The following is a 19826-nucleotide window of genomic DNA, read 5'->3' as shown; positions in this document are numbered from 1 at the left end:
TACCCCAATTACTAAGTTATTTAGATATTTAATTGTCGGATTCTTCCAGTACTTTGTCAATAAAGATGGACCAATTTTTGTCCAGAATCTGGTAAGAACGACTTTGTTCCTCCTCTGTCATAGCGGAGTAGCGAATCGAATTATCCACCAGAGTTTTGAGCAAACGGAGTCCAGCATTCTTGGGAGCCATAGTCATGATGGCGTAGTACAAGTCGTAGCTCAGACCCTTGCCATTCCAGAACCCGGGATCATCGCTGCAGATCACAATGGGCATGTCTTGAGCCAGAAATAGGGCTCCTGGATGGTTCCTTAGGTCCCCAACCAGATGCAGGACCTGGTTCGAGATGGGACACACTTCGACGGCTATCTTACGATTTTTCACGGCACTCATAATGATCGGGTGCTTCACCAGGGCGTAGCCATGTCCTATCCTAGTGGTGTTTAGTAGCAGGGCGTCTAGCAAATTGAGGTCCGTGGAGGTACCGAACCAATCTAAATAAGAAAATATTATGAATAAAATGATTCACAGTTTATTCAATTCAACTTACTTGTCTCTCCGCCATGAAAGAAAAATCTGGCTGTTGGAGGAAAGTCTTTAATAATATGCCAAAAATCATAGAGTGGCTTTCCCAGATCCTCTTGTCCCAAAAAATCAAACCCCACCACGAAATTGGGCATAGCTTCGCTGTTGCAATAAATTATTAATTATTTTTTGTGAAACATAAATATTTGAATACCCACTGAATACGTTTAAAATTCTCCACTATATTTTTGATACGATCAACTTCAAAGCCCCGATATGCGGAAAATATGATTTTTATTCCTATAAAATCCGGGTGCTGCTGAATAAACTTTTCGTTAATATCGTATAACTCCTGGATAGTTCGGTCTATTGGAAAATTGGTTCCATTATCGCCGTAGAGCTGGTAGGGATAAATAATAGTTATAAGCGGAAATGGAAGGAAAACGTTTTAAATTTACTGGCCGTAGTGTGGATCGGAGCTCCGCATACATGATATTGTCATTGTACAGCTCCTCTAAAGCTCTCCAGCTATAAAGTCGAAATACTGGCAAATAGACAAGGGCGTCGTTGAAGGAATCAAACATGTCCTGAAACCGAGTCCATGCCTTTTTTGTAGTAGAATATTCCACTGTATAAATATAAAATAAATCAAAAAAGGATCCAAAGGACATTCGAAAGACCTACCCTCTGGGTAAGGGGTGTACATATTGATGATACGTTCGAACTCCTGATCATAAACCTGAGGATCACTGGCATTCCCACGCTCGTCTGAAATCAGTACGTACTCCGACTGGCAGTTGTGTTCGACGGGTGTACGCCGAAAGGTCAGGACGGTTTTACCCTTGGTCGTTGTGCACCGCAACATGCCAGGATAATAGGATATGTTCTTCACCACCCACTCGGAGCTAACGGATGCACTATTGTGCAAATGGAGCAAGCCTCCCTTGGGCATCCTGTGAAGAAACTGGAACACCTTACTCTTGTCGATCAAAGGTTTGGCCTTGAAGAAATGGAGTGCAGCGGCGTTCTCCTCTTCGTTTTCAAAGCCATGGTCCATCTCCTTGATCTTGTAATCCATGAAGATTTCATTGACCCTAATCTCCTTTTCACACAAGTACGTGTGGCCACCAGTCAGGAGGTTCTCCTCGGCATCTAAAAAAGCCTTTCGAGCTTCGTCGTAGTCTGAAAATTAGTTTTAAAGTTTAAATAATGGAATGTATGGTTTAAGGCTATAACTTACTTAAAACCGTCCTTGCCTGAATCAATAAAAATGAAATCAGGACTAGAAATAGCAAAAACCACGGCCTTTTCATCCTTTTTTAGTTGTAGTATCCAATATCCAAATAAGATACTTTTCTTTAAATCAAAGAACTAAGACGTCTGTTCCCCAGAAGATACAAACTTGAACTGAGGAAGTGACCAAGGCGGATGTTCACAGACACTTGACCAAAATTAAAAATCAATAAACAACAATTAACTTTGACGACTTTATTTCCAACGGAATTGGAAACAAAGTCAAGCTCGTTTAGTTTTTTGATTTCCTAGGAATATTTTGTACCTCCTACTGGGAAAAGGTGGACTAACAAGTTTCTATGATATGAACCTAATGTAAAATTATATAAAATAGTAAATGTTTATTTCTATTTGATGTTTACATCGATCTGGTGATATATTCTTTGGGTAAAATTAATGTATGTAAATATCTTTAAATAAGTATTTCCTAGTCGAACCACATTTGGAAAAACTACCCAGGAGAATAAATCAAAATTGAAATTAGTTTAATTGACATAAATATACTATGTTTAATGTACGTCACAACTATTAAAAGGCGAATAAGGAAAATATAAAAACTATTAAAAAAATCGAAGACACAAAACCGAACCTTCATAAATGAAAATCATATTTTTTTGTTGCATTTATTAGATAGTTTATTTCTGAAAGCTTATCTTAAAAGACATTCCCCGCTAGGACTTTGTCTATAAAGCGAGACCACGTGAGCTCCAAAATTTGGAAAGCGCGGGTCTGTTCCTCCACCGTCAAAGTTGAGTAGCGTATCGAGTTCCAAGCCAGAGTCTTGAGCAGACGGACCCCAGCATTATTCGGTGCCAGACTCATGATGGCATAGTAAAAGTCGTAGCTCAGACCCTTGGCATTCCAGAAACCAGGATCGTCGCTGCAGATCACCATGGGCACGTCGAGGGCCAAATACTGGGCTCCCGGATGGTTTCGCAGATCCCAGACCAGGTGCAAGACCTGATTCGAGATGGGACTCACCTCCACGGCAATCTGGCGAGTTTTCACGGCGTTCAGGAGGATAGGGTGTTTAGCTAGGGCGTAGCCGTGACCTATCCGGGTTGTGTTCAGCAGCAAGGCATCGAGAAGATTAGTGTCCGTGGAAGCTCCAAACCAATCTGATGGAGTTTTTTAGTTTAATTAGGTTTTCAATGGGCTTGACTCTACCTACTGGTTTCTCCTCCGTGGAAGAAGAATCGTGCTGTCGGCGGGAAGTCTTTCAGAGCAGGCAGGAAAGTGTGCAGCGGCTTTCCCTTATCCTCCTGGCCAACCAAATCAAAACCAACCACAAAGTGGGGCAGGGATTCGCTGTAAATAAACAAGAAATATGAAACATTTTATTCAAAATTAAATATTCTACTTACTGAAGTTTTGTAAACTCCTCAACAGATTTCTTAATTTCATCCACCCCGTAGCCGCGAAATACAGCAAATATGATTTTGAAACCCAAGAAGTCGGGATGTAGCCTCGTAAACTTCTCATTCAGAGCATATAATTCATGAACAGTACGTTCCCTGGGAAAAGTACGACCACTGGCATCGTAAAGCTGAAAAAAGGACACTTTAAATAATTTATTTCCTAATAAAAATCATAATTACCTTTTTGCAACTGGTCCTGATTTCAGCATACATAACATTGTCGTTGTAAAGTTCTTCGAGCATCTGCCAGTGATATGCTCGAAAAGCTGGCAAGTAGGCTAAGGCATCGCCAAGGGTATCAAACATGTCCTGGAACTTGTCCCAAACTTGGGTAATGGTTGGATATTCCACTAGGAAAATGTGAACAAAAATTTAATATAATATTTTAAAATAAAATAAAGCAAACCCACATTCCGGAACTGGTGTATACAAGTTGACCAAACGTTCAAAATTTTGGTCGTAGATCTGGGGATCTATGGAATTGTGGCGCTCCTCCGAAACCCGAATGTACTGCGACTGGCAGTTGTGCTCCTTGGGTGTTCGCCGGAAGGTCAGGACACTGCGACCCGTGGAAGTGGTGCAGCGCAGCATGCCGGGCATATAGGACATATTCTGGACCACCCACTTGGAACTCACAGAGGCGGTGTTGTGCAGATGGAGCACCGCTCCCTTGGGCATTTTCTGCAGAAACCGAAAGACGCCACTCCTATCGATCAGAGGCTTGGCTTTAAAGAAATGTAGGGCGGCGGCATTTTGCTCAGCATTCCGGAATCCCTGAGAGAGCTCCCCGAGTTTGTATTCCATGAAAATGTCATCCACTTTGGCCTCCATGGTGTTGAGGTAAGTGTGTCCTCCGGTCATCAGCTCCTCCTCGGCTGTTAAAACTGCCTGTCGGGCTTGCTCATAACCTGGAAGGAGGCCAGGCATGAAAGATTCAGTGGAAAATGTTTAGGTTTTTTTCGTACTTAGCTGGCTTTGTCCTCGGACCACAACGCACGGAATCACTAACAGGAGCAATAGTTCCAATCGACTCATTTTGTTAAAGGACCTTTACTATTAATTCAGCTTTTGTGTTTAGCTGTGCCAATGAGCTAATGAGCTCACTATCCAAATATTGACACGACTGGGGACATTGACTGAATATTGTTTGTTCAGTGGTTTCTCCGGAGGTGTATAAATGGGAGGTATACTTTTTCGTTACAACCACTCGCCACGGTAGCCCGGCTAGAACTGTGGCCCCAGACAGGTTAACAAACCAAAAATGAGAAGCAATCCAACTATTAATTTTGACACAATCATTCTGCGAAGCCAGCTCATTAAAAGATTAGACCGGGCTCCAGCTACAACGGCTCTTAACGGTTGACAAACGCTCCGGCACCCGAAACAATTTCATTCTAGTAGCCGGATTGTTTGGGTATCTTTTTTTTTGCGTATCTCTGATTGAATGCCGCTTGCATATTAAGTGATTTAAAATCACAGCGGCGCGCGCCCATCACTTGATGATTTTTAACTATTTCTATTTTTTTTCTTCTATTATTTTGGCAAATTTTCGCTGACGTTGCCGGAGGCAATTTTCGTTTCTAGTGGCATACGGCTTCGGAATCACAAGTGCCTCCCGGGTCCCCAACCTCCAAAATGAATAAAAAAAAAAATTGCGGTGGGTGTGTGACATTTACTATAATTACACATGTTCGTCTATTATCCCTGATTACAAAAGCCTTCCAGCAAAAAAGACAAGGAAAATAAGTACTTAATTTGTTGGTAAAAAGTGTCATTTAAGATAATCTATTGTAATGTTTGTTGATGATTTTTATCACACTAAATTGGGTGGGAAATTACAGACTTTAAACTTGATACTTAAAGAATAAATCAAACATATTTTGAACTCAATTCTATGGAAAATGATTTTTCTTATCAGCCTATATATGTGTAACCTTTGTTTTGGTTTTCATATTTTTTACTATTTCCATCCGACCGACTTTTTAGTGTTATGATTGATGCCTGGATGACCCCATTTCATGTTCAATGTCAAGTATAATTTTGGCGGGAGAACCAAATAAATTGGGTTAGTAAACAATGTCCACTAAATAAAAATAAACCTATGCTGATATGTAAAAATAAAACCAGCGTTTCGGCCAATGTGGTTCCGGAATGTGCTGCAATAACTAAATCTCTAGCGGGCAACATTTTCCGGATTTAAGACATTTAGGACTATCAAATGTACGGAATAGGGTATTGTGACACTGGACAATGCTACGTCATGAAATTTATTCGCAAATTGCCCGAAAGTGTCAACGAAAGTGTCAACCCGGGGGCATTCAAACATTTCGCACCCCGTTGCCATTGCGGATCGGACTAATCGCCGGCATTGAACTGCAACAGATGCCGCTTATGCTGCTCCCACAGCGTCCAAGATCATGATCAGAGGATCAGAGAGGGAAACCCACTATTGTACGAGCCGTATACGGGTCAGATGTCTACGGATGCGACTGACTTATCAGTTGGTTGCCGTCGGCCGAGCGAATCGCATCGTATTAATACGGCGTACAATCAGAATACTGGACAAAATAAAAATGTTGGTGCTAAAACTTTTGATTCTGCCTTTGCTGCTTTTTGGCAGTAATCAGGCCACAGACTTACGTAAGTTCTAAAGGAGATCCTCTGGAAAAATTACCAGGCCTTGATCTTGTTCCGGCGGTGCCTTGAAAGTTTCTCAAACTAGTTTTCGGTACATCGACGAAGATAATTTTCAACAAACGCGACGGGAAATAAATTAATACATTTATGAGTCAGTTATAATCTCCACAGGCTTTTTGTTTTGATTTGTGCATTCATATATAATATGTTGTTTTTCTATAAGTGAAATAACAGGAAACCAAATTTTTTGTTGGACAACAACCAAATAAAATATTCAATTACATAAATACAAACAAAAAGTGATAAGAAATAATTGTAAATCGTCAAGCAATTTATAAAAACAAACCATTATGTATTATTTTGTGAAAAAAGTTTTAAAATAATTCATTTTATTAATTTAACAGCCTATGAAACGTTGAGGGAGCAGATAATGGAGGCCGAAAGAGCAGCCTCTCTCGGTGGGAACATCTGGTTGTCGTCCGACGAGGAGAAGGCCAACAGCATCCTGATGAACGCCAAGAGGGCTGAGATCGCCGAGGGCCTAAAAACCCCAGAGAAATATGCTCCGGCCATGCATTTCTTTCAGGGCAGGCAGTATGTGCGCCAGAGCGAGGTGTTCCGGATTATCCAGAAGATGCCCAAGGGTGCCTTCCTGCACGGCCATAACACGGGCATGGTCACTTCGCGTTGGATCATTACTAACCTGACCACCACAAACAATCTCTATACCTGTCGCAATGTTGATGGCTTGCTGGTATTTACTTACGACCAGGCTGGATGTCACAGCGAAGTCCAGAACGTGTGCACGGAGCGGATCAATGCCGAGGATCGAGCCAAGTACGAGCGCCAATTGGAAAAGCACATAAACATGCTCGGTCCCAGGCCAGAGGGTGAGGATCAGACCAGTTTTCATTAATTGTTACTTGAATAAATATTATTCATTTAAAATTTGCATCCCCAGCCCTCCTGCCAAACCGGAAAAAGATCTGGGAACGCTTTGAAAACATATTCACCACCGTAGATCGCCTTTATAAGTACAGACCCACTTACTGCACCTACCACAAGCGTCTCCTTGAGGAACTCTGTGAAGATAATATTATTTATGCAGAAATTCGCGCTTCTCTATCCCCTGTAAGGACTCTTTGGATTTTACCAATGAAACTATTATGAATTTTCTAAATTTTATAGCTATACGACGACAACAATCGCACCTTGAGCACTTTGGAAGTGGCCAACGAACTGGAGAGAATTGTGGAGGAATTCAAAGCTAAGCACCATGACTTTGTGGGCTTGAAAGTCATTTACGCTAAACGGAATCGAGCCTCCGAGGAAGAAATGCTGAGACGAATAACTACCTTCAAGCAATTGCAGTAAGAATACTTTTATACATTTGCAATATATTTAATAGAGTCCTGACAGATTATATAAATCCGGATAGATAGATATCCAGAAAATATGGTCCCAGCTGTGGCTGTATCTTCTTTAGCCAAAACTTATCCGATCATTGAGCGGAATACCTTAAACGAATGGTAAATCGATTCTCCACAAATCTGCATCAAAATCTAGGATCGAAATATTTTTTCGATTTTTTGTCCAATTTTCTGGAGGCTACCCTTCAAAATTGGTAAAAAGGTATGAAACCCCAATATGGGCCCCTGCGATACCTGTATCTTTGCCAAAACTCATCCGATTCTTGAGCGGAATACCTTAAACGATTAATAAATCGATTCCCCACAAATCTTCATCAAAATCTAGGATCAAAATATTTTTTCGATTTTTTGTCCAATTTTCTGGAGTGTCCCCTTCAAAAATGGTGAAAATGCATGAAACGGCAATATGGGCCCCTGTGATCCCTGTATCTTTGCCAAAACTCAACCGATTCTTAGGCGGAATACCTTAAACGATTTGTAAATCTATTCTTCACAAATCTTCATCAAACTCTAGGCCCCTGCGATCATATTTTCTGATCCGAGCTTTAATCTAATCAGTAATTGTTGTGTATCCTTTACTTTTCAGCCACGCCAAACCAAACTTTGTGATTGGATTCGATTTGATTGGCCAGGAAGACACAGGAGATCCACTGAACAAATATATAAATCAATTATCCGACCTACCAAGTACAGCTAACTACTTCTTCCATGCCGGCGAGACAAGTAAGATTCCATGAAAATATAAATAATAGTTTAATCAAATACTTATTCAAGATTGGAATGGTCGGACGGACTGGAATATGATGGATGCCATTCTGCTAAACACGAAACGCATTGGACATGCCTACGCCCTGCCCAAACATCCGCAACTATGGTCCACGATTAAGAAACGCAACATTGCCGTCGAGGTGAACCCAATTTCCAACCAGGTTCTGGGTTTCGTTTGGGATTTACGCAACCACCCGGCAAGCTTCCTGATCGCCGAAAACTTTCCCATTGTCATCTCGGCCGACGATCCGGGCACCTGGGGTGCCAAGGGGCTCAGCTATGATTTCTACTATGCCTTCATGGCCCTGGCTCCGGCGGAAGCGGATCTGCGTTTTCTCAAGCAACTGGCTTTGAACTCGCTCAAGTACTCCGTACTGACCTCGGACGAGCGACGGAAGATCAACAGGGTTTTCCAGCGCAAGTGGCAGGAGTTTATTGCAAATATGTTGAATCCAAAGTTTTGAGATTATAAAACAGTCACTAGTTTAATTTAACATCTAAGAAATTTCTTAAATTAATACTGGTTTGTTTTATATGCGTGGAAGTGAAATTTCTATACAGCGTTGGGTGCAAACCATCCATGCAGGCACTTGGGAACTGGACCGTTGGTATGGAAATCGCAACGTCCTAGTTCGGTCATGGTCTTGGCACAGAGCACAATTAGGCCAACGTAGCGATCGTTTAGGCCACCAACCACCATGGAGGCCAGAATAACACCATCGTCTTCGGACTGGGGATCTGGAGAGGGTACAAAGATGGGTTCACTGGGATAGATGTTTTCCTCGCACCAGGTCAGACTCGTTTTCTTCCACACATCCACTTTTATAAGCTTTAAAAATAATATTCTAAATGGAATATTACAAATAGAAATTAAAGTACTTACTGTTCCTGGATTTTCTGCATCCACATCTGAACTTATGGCATAAAAGTAGCGATAGTTCTTGCCCATATACTTTTCATAGTATATCCTTGGAGTTTCGCAGCCCCAGTCACAAAGCATTTCCGGTCGTAAAAAGATTCCACTAGCTCCTTGGAAGGCTTCAGCTTGACTCTTCTCTAGGGTCACCAAGTTAACCAAATTCTCCTCCTCCTCATCGTAACGCCCCCGCTTGGAGTCTCTTCGAGGACTTTCCTCGCTGGGGGATGTTTCTTGTTTTCCATTTGTGGCCATGTAGGTGATATCCGCATACTGGGAGGCCGAGTGCTTCATGGTCCGAGAGACTTGGGGAGAACTTAGTCCAGCCAAGGAGAAAGACTTCACCAGACCACGTTTTCCGGCTTTAGTTTCCGGAAGAGTTCCCAACGGGAGGACGAAGCGTAGAGGCCTTCCACGGAAGAGGGTGGCGTAATTCGGATTCGTTTGCATATTGGAAATGGAATCCAAGTACATGCAGTTTATCATCTCGGGATTACGGTAGCTGCATATATCCACCACCACATGACCGTCCAGCTCGAAGCAATTGATGATATGTAGGTAGAAGAATGCCTCCGACTCGTAGGTCTTCACCAGTTTCCCCGAAATCCTGTCAATCAGGTGAAATAGTGTGGGTTTGTCCTCGAACCACTTCAGGCAGGCCGACAGATTTTGGCCATGTAGCTGGGCTTTAATGTACTCCGTTAGGGACACCGATAGTGGCTGCTCCACAATCACGAAATAGTGCTCCGTTAGGCCGAAGGTGTGCATGTACCCAGGATGAAGTTTCCAGCGGCAAGGCATAGTGGCCACCACATGGGCGTCCTCAAACATGTGGCGTCCGTTGGGAAAACAAATAATCGAATAAGCCGGCCCGGATTTGGTCATCGTGGTGCCGAGATTGTAGACCGTTCCACTCGGCAGAACGTGTGGATGTGAAGTGTGGTTTACCACGCCTACAAAGTCTGAAGTACAGATCCGGGCCTCGGTGGCCAAAGTACAGGGATTAATCCTGAGAATGGTTATTAAATTATTAACAATTGAAATAATATTTTATTGAAAATATTTATGTAATTACCGATGCAAAAACGGTGTTTCTGTGAAAGTGTAATACTGATCTCCAAAAGGATAAATGGAAATCATGGAATTATCCGTGCCGCTGTCAGGACGGAAAATGGCCGCAAATTTGTCAAAGATTGAGTGACAGGGATCTGGCACGGCCGCAGTGCCGAACTCCGTGACCACAATCCTTTGGGCGGCACGATTCTTCCGTAGGGTTTCAGTGTCCACGAATCGATTTTGGTAGGTAACTCGACCATTTTTAATGGCAAACCTGTGTAGTAGAGCGGAGCAGTCGAACAGATGGCCAAAGGTCATATCCCCCACTTTCCAGCTGCCGGGTCCATTTCTCAGAAGACTTCCGCTAATCCAACGCGGAATGTGCCCACTTACATGGCCTTCGATGGGATCCACAATCTCCCGCTCGCAGGATCTCAGCCAGACATCCGAGTTGCAATTGGGATAGTGCCGTCCATTTCCATCCAGCCGTTCCGTTTGTGGATCATGCTCCTGGTCGTCGTATTTCACCTGAAAAGGGAAGGGGAAGGTATTAGGGCGGGTATTAATGGTTTTAGTTGCCTTGATTAAACCCCCTAAGCCCAGCTGCACTTTTCCGTGGATTTGTTGGGATTATCCGCTGTGGGCGCTGGCATGCTTGGCACATTCCAAACATTTCGTCAGCTGAACATGTTCCCAAGGACCTGCCCCTGAACTTGGAAAGCTATTAATTTAAATATTTGCTATCTTTACTATTTAAAAATAATTTTCATTTGAAAATCTGTCAGTAAGCTTTGGGTAATTTTTTGGAAACCTTAAGCCAAATTTTGGAAAAATTGTCTAGTAGCTAGTTTAACCCACACGTGGATGACTATCCAGCAACTAACCGCAAAAAAGTCTCGCATAAAGCTCTTGAAGACACCGGCTGCCATTGCGAAGGATTCCGAGTGTAAGCTCAGATTTCGATGTATCCAAACTTAGGCTGATGCAATACAGAACACAATATATAGTTTCAATTCCACGTGTCCGATCCGCTTACAATGAGAACCAAATGGCAACTGGCATGTGCTCTATGTGCTTCTTACCTAGTCGCCTAAAACCCATGGCGTATAGGTATGGGAACTGCGATGGGGGTGGCCACCAATTGGAGGCAACTGACCCTAGACTGTGCGCCAGGCTGCCAGCCACACATCCACACACTGTTATTCATAATTTTGATTGACAGTCGTCGGCGAGTGTAGCCGGTAGACTAAGTACTGCCCCTGTTCCATTACGTTTCCATTGCCAGGCTGAGTGTATGGTGGAAAGACAAGTGGCTCAGCATTTTTGCCGCTTCGGCAACCACCCAACCACCCACGTGTAGTATGACCAATTCAAGGGGGGAGTGGGTGCATCTACAAAAGCGAACGAACATTTTGGCTTGGGTGCAGTGGGACTCGCCATGGGAAATCTAATACACCCCAGTGACTGACTTTTGCGGCTGACCTTGCTCCAAAGTAATGTGTTTCGTATCTCGTATCTCCCCCAGAACGAGAAGCCCCTAAGCAGAAACAACAACAACAAGATGATGAAGTGAGTACACCGACTTAACGTAAACCTTTAAGCTGCTTGTGGATTACGGATTGCACACCCCCTGTCCAGACTTAAGTTCACGATCAAATCAATTACAGTTTTATGGGGGCTCTTACAACTGTTCCGATTTATTTGTGGAAGCCCAGGTGGTTGATTCTCAAAGAGTGCCGCCTCTTAAAGCAATTCTTATGGTTTTATTTGTTATATAGAACTGATTTATTTTGCTTTTTAAGTATAATTATTGTTGCAACTATGTCAAAATCTAATAATTTTTTAGATAGACATTTTCTATAGCTCAGTTTAAATAACTTAAGCTCCTATAAAGGATAAGGGGGTATATGTTTCAACTTAAGTTTTTATTTATTTAAAAAGCATGAAAGCATACAGAAAGCATGAATTTTATAGATAATATTGTAGATTTTAATCATAATAAATCATTTTAATCAAATGTTACTTGATAAAACTTTGTTTAAGCATTTAAGCATAATACGATTTGTTGATACAATTATGTGCTCTTCTCTTATTTCTGCCTTATTAATTTCTGACTTTATAATTAAATTCAGCAAATGGTTTTATTTTTTAATAAAACGTTAAACTAATGGGTCTTCTTTCTTTAAAATTTTGAAAAGTAACGATTTCTGGAATTTAAAATGAAATCACACTTGTCCAGTGTTGGAAAATGGCGGCTCCAGTCGATGAACAGCTGATTACTGACAGTGAACTAAAAAAAAACGCAAAATCTCGACAAAAACGAATTTAACTGTTATTTACATCCTACTGACCCACAATCCTGTGATCCCCACCAGCTTCAGCCCCCAGGCGAACTTCGAAGCGACTTACAACTGCGGATCCCTCAACGGGCCACAGGAATGTAACCAGCAATCTGCATTTGGAGGAGATTTTAACTTCGGCCCGTCCTGCTTTACGTACTACGGCTGTCCCAACGAGATGAGCGGTATGTCCGGAAATGGACGGGGCTCTGGCCCTTCACCCTCCAGAGGCACATCTAGTCGGATTCCGCGCTGCGCCCAGAAACCCCGCCAGATACCGTCGCCAAGGATTAATTATTCGTTTCGTCCGGTGTTCCATGAAAGGACGACCGACGAGGATGACTCCGTCCTCACCAAGCAACTGTGGAAACTGGCACGCAAATCAGGCACTCTTAATCTTTCCAACAAAGCACTAGCCAGAGGTGAGTGCAATGGCTTAAAACTTTAAACTTTAGTTGTATTTTTATAATTGGATTTTTAAATTTGGTTTCAAATTGTAAAGTACTAAAGAATTATTTTAAAGATATTTTATTATTGATTACTGATTTATAGTTTTATTAAGATTACTTTTAATTTTAATTGTCCATTAAGTTATATTTCATATTTATTGTTTTAATATTCCTTAGATAATAAAAGTGATTTGATAAATAAAACATTTAGTATTTGCTTCAATTTTGTATATTTATATAATTTTTTATTAAAACTAATAATAAAAAAGTAAAAAACAATCCAAACCCTAAATCCAAAATCCATTTATAAAAATACGAATTTGAAAACCTCCTAGTAGTAGCTACATTAAGTGCTGATGGTAAGCAGTGGTGAACCAGGAGCAAGTACGTCGCTGGAAAGCCAATGCCCATTACTGGAAAGCCAAGAACCAATTGAATACCTCCAAAATACTGGAGCCGGGGAATACGGAAAGCTGGAACACCGGCCTCGTCGACAGTAGTGCCTTGTGGTTCCAGTTCATGTGAGGCCACTACAATAGCGATCTCGATATCGAACTTGACCCTGAAGTTACCCAAAAATGGCGAGGAACATATTTGCCGCTTGAGTGGTTAACATCCACACCTCGAGGCGACCCATAAAACAGCTCCCGGTTGCGTCAGCGCTCATGACTTTGTTCCGTTCAGTCGGCCAAGAGAGCTTCGAGCTGCCGCATCATTCGCCAAGATTGCTCCTCCAAAGAAGCAACTTACCTCGTTCTGCATGTGCGGTCCCTATCCGCGAAGGCGTCGCTACTACCAGATTCGCGAATTCCAGATGGCCTCTTCCGCGGACGAGCTGGAGAGCGAGGATCCGGAAGATGAGCTCGAGCTGGATGATGACCCGCCTCCCGATTCCGAGCCCAGAACCGATTCCTGTAGAGTAGTTAATGTGGCTGGGCAAGCGCTCTCTAATTGATTCTTTTTCTCCTTTTCTTCCAGTGCCCGAACGACTCTTTGACATCAACGAGGCGGATGCGGACAGCAAAGCCGCCAACCTGGAGCAGCTGACGATAAAGGAAGAGGATGCGTGGTGGAATCAGGTCCCTCTGAACAATCTGGATCTCAGTTCCAATACCCTGACGCACTTATCGCCCAAGATTGAGAATCTGGCGTCGCTTACTGTCCTCACAGTATGTAAAAGTGGTTTATGAAGTTCCTAAACTCACCATCTGTCTTTAAAGCTACATGACAATGCCCTAGTGGAGCTGCCGCCAGAGGTCGGCAAACTGGAGAAGCTAATGCGTCTGAACGTGAGCCACAACAAACTCAGTCAGCTGCCCCGTGAGCTCTACAGTTTGCCGGACTTGCGGCATCTCAACATTTCGTACAACGAGTTCACAGAACTTGATCCGGACATAAGTGACCTCCACATGCTCGAGTTTCTGGTAAGTAGCAAGACTGGGTAAGGAAGTCAAGTGTTATATTTTTGGTTGTGGGTTATTTCCTTTTTAATACCCGATATTTGTAATCCCTTTTAACAAACTGCTTGCTAACCCAATTCTAATAAAAGGACGGCGGGCATAACAACATCCAATCCCTGCCCGGCGGCATTGGGTTCTTGGTGCGTCTAACTACGCTCCTGTTGCCCTATAACCACATCAAGGAACTACCGCCTGATCTTGTTAACATGCGTTGTAAGTGGTTTTCTATAAAATAGTAATGATATGACCCATTCACCCCATGAATGTGCAGCTTTGCAAAAGATTGATATCGAGCATAATGACCTGACCGGATTACCAGAGGATATGGGACTCCTAAGGAAGCTGGAGTGCCTATATTTGCAGCACAATGACATTCAGGAGCTGCCCGATTTCGAGGGCAATGAGGGCCTACACGAGCTTCATGCCAGCAATAATTTTATTAAGGTATAAGATTAAATTAAGAATTCTATATAAATATTGATATCATACCATACTTTAGGCGATACCGAAACCTATGTGCAGTAACTTGCCACATTTGAAGATCCTGGACCTTCGAGACAACAAGATCACAGAGTTACCTGATGAACTGTGCCTCCTGCGCAACCTCACCCGCCTGGATGTGTCCAACAATACCATAAGCGTTTTGCCAGTCACTTTGTCGTCGCTTGCCCATCTGATCAGCCTACAGGTGGATGGAAATCCCATCAAGACCATTCGTCGCGACATCCTGCAGTGTGGAACATCGCGTATTCTGAAGACCTTACACGATCGCGCATTGGCCAACAAGGAGGAGGGAGGTTCCGATGCGACCTCCCTTTCGGGGGGCATAAGCGTTACCCGCCTTCGAGGCGGACACACTGACTCTGGAGACATGCCAGAAAACTTTCCGGATAGGTATGTATTCTGGGATCGACTCTTAGCCAGGTTAGCTGCTTCATGTTCGCCGCAGTAGTTATTCAGAGCAGCAGCCATCACAATTCGGATGTAGGTGTCCGTATCCTTGCCAGCAGCACATGCAGCACCACATTCAGCAGAATATGCAGCCTTTTTGTGTTTATGAACCGCTTAGAAATTGCCCGGAGTATGATAGGCAGACCCAGGGACATATATACGAGCCCGAGAGCTATCAGCAACAGCATGAAAATGGCAACATGGCTAATCTTTTCATGAAACAGCAGGAGCAGCGGCGGTCGGGTCCCTACCACAACTGTTACATGTTCCAGCAGCAGCAGCAGGAGCAATATGTATACGGACAAGATGGCTCGCATCACAGCACCAACCGCATGGCTGTGCATCCGCGTTGGGTGTATTGTATCACCAAGTTCCAAGCTTTACACCTTCACATCATCCAATCACATAACCCTACGCTGTGGTAACATTATAACTTATGCCGATTTTTCTTTCTTTATACAGATACAAATTACGACATACACGTACATTAGCTGTCAACTTAGAGCAGCTCACTGAAGTGCCGGAACAAGTGTTCCAGTTGGCCAAGGAGGAGGGTGTCCATGTGGTGGACTTTGCCCGCAACCAGTTGAGCACATTGCCAAATGGGTATGGTTTCTAAAGGTTCACACTTCCTTATGATGACAAATGATCCCCTTGCAGTCTGCAGCACTTGCGGGACCAGCTCACCGAGCTGGTGTTGTCCAACAACCTCATTGGGCATGTACCCCAGTTCATATCGCAGTTCACACGCATCTCATACCTGAATTTGTCAAACAACTTGTTGAACGACCTGCCCAAGGAGTTCGGTGTCCTGGTGACTCTTCGTGAGCTTAATGTAGCAAATAATCGGTGGGTCCTACCACACTCCTTCCCTATCTCTACTAGATAATCGTCTTTGCCTTCAGTTTTCAGTTTATTCCAAATGGTATATACGAACTACAAGGTCTGGAGATTCTTATTGCCAGTGAGAACCACATCAAACAGTTGAATGTTGCGGGTCTTCAGTGCATGCCCCGCTTGACGACCCTGGATTTGCGTAATAACGATATCGACAATGTGCCACCCATTTTGGGCAACCTAACCAATATAACGTAAGGATTCATATATATTTTTTATTAAATGATATTCATTGTTGATCCTTTTAGTCACCTGGAACTGGTTGGTAATCCGTTTCGACAGCCGCGCCATCAGATCCTCATGAAGGGCACAGATGCCATTATGTCCTATCTGCGGGATCGGATCCCCACATAGAGAAGGACTCACAATTGAAGCACAAATCAGTTTTTAAGCAATACTTTACTAGCAATCTGTTTAATTTGACGAATCTATATACCGAAATTTTTCAATTCCTCTCGATTACGTCCACACACAGCCAATCTTTGGGTTCAAGGTTTGAATCTGTGTGGACGTGATCGGTCGGATACTTTAGATACAAAGAGACACTTCGTGTTACCACCAACTGAACTAGTCAGCGCGAGGCAATTCACGACGCACCCTGGTAATCCTCCTGACCGAGAATCAACAATAAATGGGAATAGAACGAAAACTAATGGGTGTTTACTTTTGCTCCACCACTTCGTTGCGCAAGCGTCTGGCCAAGTTTCGTCTCAACTGGAGGGCAGCGTTTTCCTCACTCTCTAGAGGAGCTGGCACCGACAACTCCTTGGTTCGGCCACCGTTCTCCAGGAGCTGCTGGGCTACCAGGGCTGAGCTGGGACGAGCACCTTCGGGAGCATGTGGCGTGCCCTTAGACATGGTCTCTTGCAACTGCTTGGCCCGTGTTTGCTTCTTAATTTCCACTATTTTGTCGCGCTGCTGGCGAAGGTACTCCTGTCGCGACACCATATCATTGGGGTCCACCTGGTCCTCCTGCTCAAAAAACAAGTTAAGGCGCTGGAATTTGTCGTTGACTAGATCGAGATTAGTGTCCTGGTCGGGAGTGAGGGCAGCCTCGGGGCTCTCCAATTCGTCGGCCACTGTCTTGGCTATCAATTGCTCCACTTCTGAGGGGGAATCACTGCAAGAATGTAGGAGATTGCATAAGAGTCCTCTTCGGAGTGGTTTTGTGGATTACAAAACTCACCCCTGATCCGAAGCCGTTTCCGCTTGGTGCTGACCATCCCCTTCCTCGCCGGAATTATGGGCTAATTGATTTTTCTCGATGAGATCCAGGGCCTGTAGCTGGAGTTCCACGTTGCGTTGCGTCATCATGCGAATAAATATCTTCAGGTCGTTGGCCGCCCAAATCTAAAAAATCAAATCCCGGGCATCACCTGGAAGACCATCCTCCGAACCCACTTACCTGCTGGAACAGGACCTGATGAAACTGGAAGGGATTCTCGCCCTGACCCTGCTGTCGACCCTCCAGACAGGCCATTTCAAACTGCTCCGGCGTTATCTGCATCTCTTCCATGAAACTACCGAGCATGTAGTCCACCAGGTTCTTGTACTCTTCGTGGATCTGGAGGATGTCGGGATTGGTTTCGTCCACCTGCAGGTTTGGATCGAAGACTGCATCGGAAGCGAAGGTTAAACGATGACGTGGTCGGTGACGCATTCTCACCTAGGGATTTCTGCTCAATGAAGGTCTGGAGGGGCGCATTCCACACGGGTCCGTGCAAAAAACACACCAGCGAATCAAAAACCCAAGAGTCCTCAACCGACATTTTCGCTTCAGCTATAAGTAGTGACTAACCCTTGGTCCTAGACCTGTGGTCGAATAATTACTCGTAACATTTGTTTGGTCCTTTGATCGGTTCCCATGGAAATGGAAAAGAAAACCACCACCCACCGACACCTAGTATCAGGTGTTTTGTTAAATTGAATAAGAAAAACACTTTTGGGAACTTGGCCATTTGTTTCTGTTTAAAAACTATTAAAAACTATTATTTAATTTACTCATAATCATAATATAGAGTTATATATATCGCTTTTTACGCACAGTTGCTTAAAAAACTAAATAAAATATATTCAAATTATAGATGTAATGGGTATGTGTGTGTTAGGATTAGGGATTAGACAGCATATCATATACAGTACACGATTCATATAAATACTATGTATAAACTATAGTGTTTGTCGCTTTAAGTTTACTTTTTAGTTTTTTCTTATCATTTTGCATTCGTTTTAGTTTCTGTTTTTGTTAATCTTTTATTACTTTATTTAAATATTTCTCTCTCTCTGGTTTATTATGCTTCTCGCGGATGCGTATTGTAATTGTATTGTTGCTCAATCAAACAAACAAAAACAACAACTTGGAAGGATATATGTATGTATTTATGTACTCCAGACCTACATCATTCGGGGGGAAACCATTTGCAGTGACAAGTTCTTCTTAATTGAAATTTAAATACTAAAATAAATAAATGTAGTACAGTACGCACATGGCAAATACGATGATATTTAACAAATAACTTTTATTACTTTCTTCTGTACGTTTCGATGAGAATGCAGAATGTATGATGTATGCCCATGTTGCTTGGTGATGATGTTCCCAGGTTCCTACTACATTCGTTTAGTACATCATTATATCATTATAGTTAAGGTGACAAAAAAATAACTAAAAAGTCTACATTACTTTATTGTTACGTGTTATTTGTTTGTTTTCTGTTCTTTGTTTCCCCCACTTTAGTTTAACTTTAAGTTTATCTTGTATCATTATAATTAGTTGTTTATTGATGTGTGTTTTTGTTTATGGTTCAATAATGCAAAGGTAACGCAACAATTGTGTTTTTTTTTTTGTGTTTTTGTTTTTTAATTACAGTCAGACAACGCTTCGCTAGCTCCTTTCAAAAAGAGTTCCAAACTAGGCATCTCAATCTCTGCTTGATATTGTACAAACGTCGTATTACCGCAATGGCTCTGTGATTGATGATTGATGTCATCCGTGGTGCAAGGGCAGTTTTCAACTAATCGGGCATTGGAAAATTACTAAATTATATACAAGTTCATTGGGTTGAAGGGTGCCTGCGCCTAACTCTTGGGATTGTTTTAACAAAAATTGTCAAGTTGGCCACTGGTTCTGTTTAATATTTAAAAAACAATTGCAACATTACGTACGACGGTTCCTAAACACAATACTTATATATTCGCGGCTTTTGGAATTGTTTACACCAAAACTTTTAAAAATAATTACAATTATTTACGTTGTTGGCAAAAATTACAGGGCGATTTACAGCAGCAACTGGAACAAAGCATCTCGAGATAAGATTTTGTTTACTTAATAAATTGCTAGTTGTAAACAACGCTGTAACGCGTGATAGTGCAATTGGCAGGAAATCGTGATGGTAGATATAGAATATGGTAGGTGACAACAATTAAGTGTAAACATTAGAACTACGATTGGTAAAATATACATACTATATTGCAATTGTCTTAAAAATATCGACACACAAACAAAAATATTGCACAAAAAATTAAATATTGCCTTCCTTTCTTTCACACAACATTTTCCGACAGCAGCCAACTCTGGACAGGATTTGTTAAAGGGGATTTTAGGATTTAGCAAGCGACATAGTTACTTGATAGATTATGAATGCTGTTTGTATACAGATGTCCTACACCACCTGACAGCTATCCTCTCCTCC

General features: G+C 42.6%; 6 protein-coding genes across 13 annotated transcripts; 2 read left to right on the top strand and 4 right to left on the bottom strand.

Moving 5' to 3' along the window:
• Window positions 1-8: 8 nt before the first annotated feature.
• Window positions 9-1836, bottom strand: LOC108129375 (adenosine deaminase 2-like). The gene is made up of 6 exons (XM_017247348.3): window positions 1764-1836; window positions 1208-1705; window positions 982-1151; window positions 742-923; window positions 549-685; window positions 9-492 (listed from the first exon to the last, which is right to left on the bottom strand). The coding sequence occupies exons 1-6, from the start codon at window positions 1834-1836 to the stop codon at window positions 29-31; spliced, it is 1524 nt and encodes a 507-aa protein (XP_017102837.2). The 3' UTR covers window positions 9-28.
• A 634-nt stretch (window positions 1837-2470) lies between these two features.
• On the bottom strand, window positions 2471-4572 carry LOC108129943 (adenosine deaminase 2-like). The gene is made up of 6 exons (XM_043211603.2): window positions 4200-4572; window positions 3645-4142; window positions 3415-3584; window positions 3181-3362; window positions 2988-3124; window positions 2471-2934 (listed from the first exon to the last, which is right to left on the bottom strand). The coding sequence occupies exons 1-6, from the start codon at window positions 4267-4269 to the stop codon at window positions 2471-2473; spliced, it is 1521 nt and encodes a 506-aa protein (XP_043067538.1). The 5' UTR covers window positions 4270-4572.
• A 1177-nt stretch (window positions 4573-5749) lies between these two features.
• Window positions 5750-8589, top strand: Adgf-D (Adenosine deaminase-related growth factor D). Its single transcript, XM_017248260.2, has 6 exons — window positions 5750-5874; window positions 6276-6761; window positions 6833-7002; window positions 7060-7241; window positions 7888-8024; window positions 8076-8589. The coding sequence occupies exons 1-6, from the start codon at window positions 5808-5810 to the stop codon at window positions 8531-8533; spliced, it is 1500 nt and encodes a 499-aa protein (XP_017103749.2). The 5' UTR covers window positions 5750-5807; the 3' UTR covers window positions 8534-8589.
• Window positions 8558-11274, bottom strand: ninaB (neither inactivation nor afterpotential B). 2 transcript variants are annotated; one of them, XM_070282271.1, is made up of 4 exons: window positions 11124-11274; window positions 10061-10569; window positions 8953-9994; window positions 8558-8898 (listed from the first exon to the last, which is right to left on the bottom strand). In XM_070282271.1, the coding sequence occupies exons 2-4, from the start codon at window positions 10357-10359 to the stop codon at window positions 8623-8625; spliced, it is 1617 nt and encodes a 538-aa protein (XP_070138372.1). In that variant the 5' UTR covers window positions 10360-10569; window positions 11124-11274; the 3' UTR covers window positions 8558-8622. The 2 variants fall into 2 exon arrangements, with proteins under 2 accessions (XP_070138372.1, XP_017103747.2); XM_017248258.3 differs by lacking the exon at window positions 11124-11274 and adding an exon at window positions 10926-11060.
• Window positions 10846-16770, top strand: f-cup (leucine rich repeat containing flyers-cup). 7 transcript variants are annotated; one of them, XM_070282268.1, is made up of 13 exons: window positions 10846-10987; window positions 11567-11610; window positions 12417-12802; window positions 13808-13998; window positions 14050-14253; window positions 14379-14502; window positions 14561-14733; window positions 14789-15183; window positions 15242-15595; window positions 15703-15846; window positions 15901-16089; window positions 16146-16331; window positions 16386-16768. In XM_070282268.1, the coding sequence occupies exons 2-13, from the start codon at window positions 11603-11605 to the stop codon at window positions 16489-16491; spliced, it is 2460 nt and encodes an 819-aa protein (XP_070138369.1). In that variant the 5' UTR covers window positions 10846-10987; window positions 11567-11602; the 3' UTR covers window positions 16492-16768. The 7 variants fall into 7 exon arrangements, 5 of the variants coding, with proteins under 5 accessions (XP_070138369.1, XP_070138368.1, XP_070138370.1 ...); XM_070282267.1 differs by having other exon boundaries at window positions 15239-15595; window positions 16386-16767; XM_070282269.1 differs by lacking the exon at window positions 15242-15595 and having other exon boundaries at window positions 16386-16765.
• A 27-nt stretch (window positions 16771-16797) lies between these two features.
• LOC108129815 (cilia- and flagella-associated protein 36) lies at window positions 16798-18071 on the bottom strand. Its single transcript, XM_017248067.3, has 4 exons — window positions 17804-18071; window positions 17543-17751; window positions 17324-17487; window positions 16798-17257 (listed from the first exon to the last, which is right to left on the bottom strand). Exons 1-4 carry the CDS (start codon window positions 17904-17906, stop codon window positions 16798-16800), a joined length of 936 nt encoding a protein of 311 aa, XP_017103556.2. The 5' UTR covers window positions 17907-18071.
• Window positions 18072-19826: the final 1755 nt, after the last annotated feature.

The sequence above is a fragment of the Drosophila bipectinata genome, chromosome 3R (assembly GCF_030179905.1).
Source record: "Drosophila bipectinata strain 14024-0381.07 chromosome 3R, DbipHiC1v2, whole genome shotgun sequence".
NCBI classification, from domain to species: domain Eukaryota; kingdom Metazoa; phylum Arthropoda; class Insecta; order Diptera; family Drosophilidae; genus Drosophila; species Drosophila bipectinata.
The sequence above is the reverse complement of the archived record's forward strand: the minus strand, read 5'-3'. Positions and strand labels throughout refer to the sequence as shown.

What these genes read in the sequence shown, in the direction of transcription:
- LOC108129375 (XM_017247348.3), bottom strand. Translation starts at nt 1,836, where the DNA reads ATGAAAAGGCCGTGGTTTTTGCTATTTCTAGTCCTGATTTCATTTTTA. An exon ending in TCAGGCAAGGACGGTTTTAA is followed by an intron (nt 1,706 to 1,763) that starts GTAAGTTATAGC and finishes ACTAATTTTCAG; the next exon opens with ACTACGACGAAGCTCGAAAG. An exon ending in GTACACCCCTTACCCAGAGG is followed by an intron (nt 1,152 to 1,207) that starts GTAGGTCTTTCG and finishes ATATTTATACAG; the next exon opens with TGGAATATTCTACTACAAAA.
- LOC108129943 (XM_043211603.2), bottom strand. Translation starts at nt 4,269, where the DNA reads ATGAGTCGATTGGAACTATTGCTCCTGTTAGTGATTCCGTGCGTTGTG. An exon ending in CCGAGGACAAAGCCAGCTAA is followed by an intron (nt 4,143 to 4,199) that starts GTACGAAAAAAA and finishes GCCTCCTTCCAG; the next exon opens with GTTATGAGCAAGCCCGACAG. An exon ending in TCAGGACCAGTTGCAAAAAG is followed by an intron (nt 3,363 to 3,414) that starts GTAATTATGATT and finishes TCCTTTTTTCAG; the next exon opens with CTTTACGATGCCAGTGGTCG.
- Adgf-D (XM_017248260.2), top strand. Translation starts at nt 5,808, where the DNA reads ATGTTGGTGCTAAAACTTTTGATTCTGCCTTTGCTGCTTTTTGGCAGT. An exon ending in TAATCAGGCCACAGACTTAC is followed by an intron (nt 5,875 to 6,275) that starts GTAAGTTCTAAA and finishes TTAATTTAACAG; the next exon opens with CCTATGAAACGTTGAGGGAG. An exon ending in CTTCCATGCCGGCGAGACAA is followed by an intron (nt 8,025 to 8,075) that starts GTAAGATTCCAT and finishes TACTTATTCAAG; the next exon opens with ATTGGAATGGTCGGACGGAC.
- ninaB (XM_017248258.3), bottom strand. Translation starts at nt 10,970, where the DNA reads ATGGCAGCCGGTGTCTTCAAGAGCTTTATGCGAGACTTTTTTGCG. An exon ending in GAAACACCGTTTTTGCATCG is followed by an intron (nt 9,995 to 10,060) that starts GTAATTACATAA and finishes AACCATTCTCAG; the next exon opens with GATTAATCCCTGTACTTTGG. An exon ending in ATGCAGAAAATCCAGGAACA is followed by an intron (nt 8,899 to 8,952) that starts GTAAGTACTTTA and finishes TTATTTTTAAAG; the next exon opens with CTTATAAAAGTGGATGTGTG.
- f-cup (XM_070282267.1), top strand. An exon ending in TCCACATGCTCGAGTTTCTG is followed by an intron (nt 14,254 to 14,378) that starts GTAAGTAGCAAG and finishes TTCTAATAAAAG; the next exon opens with GACGGCGGGCATAACAACAT. An exon ending in GCTGTGCATCCGCGTTGGGT is followed by an intron (nt 15,596 to 15,702) that starts GTATTGTATCAC and finishes TTCTTTATACAG; the next exon opens with ATACAAATTACGACATACAC.
- LOC108129815 (XM_017248067.3), bottom strand. Translation starts at nt 17,906, where the DNA reads ATGTCGGTTGAGGACTCTTGGGTTTTTGATTCGCTGGTGTGTTTTTTG. An exon ending in CATTGAGCAGAAATCCCTAG is followed by an intron (nt 17,752 to 17,803) that starts GTGAGAATGCGT and finishes CTTCCGATGCAG; the next exon opens with TCTTCGATCCAAACCTGCAG. An exon ending in ATCAGGTCCTGTTCCAGCAG is followed by an intron (nt 17,488 to 17,542) that starts GTAAGTGGGTTC and finishes TTGATTTTTTAG; the next exon opens with ATTTGGGCGGCCAACGACCT.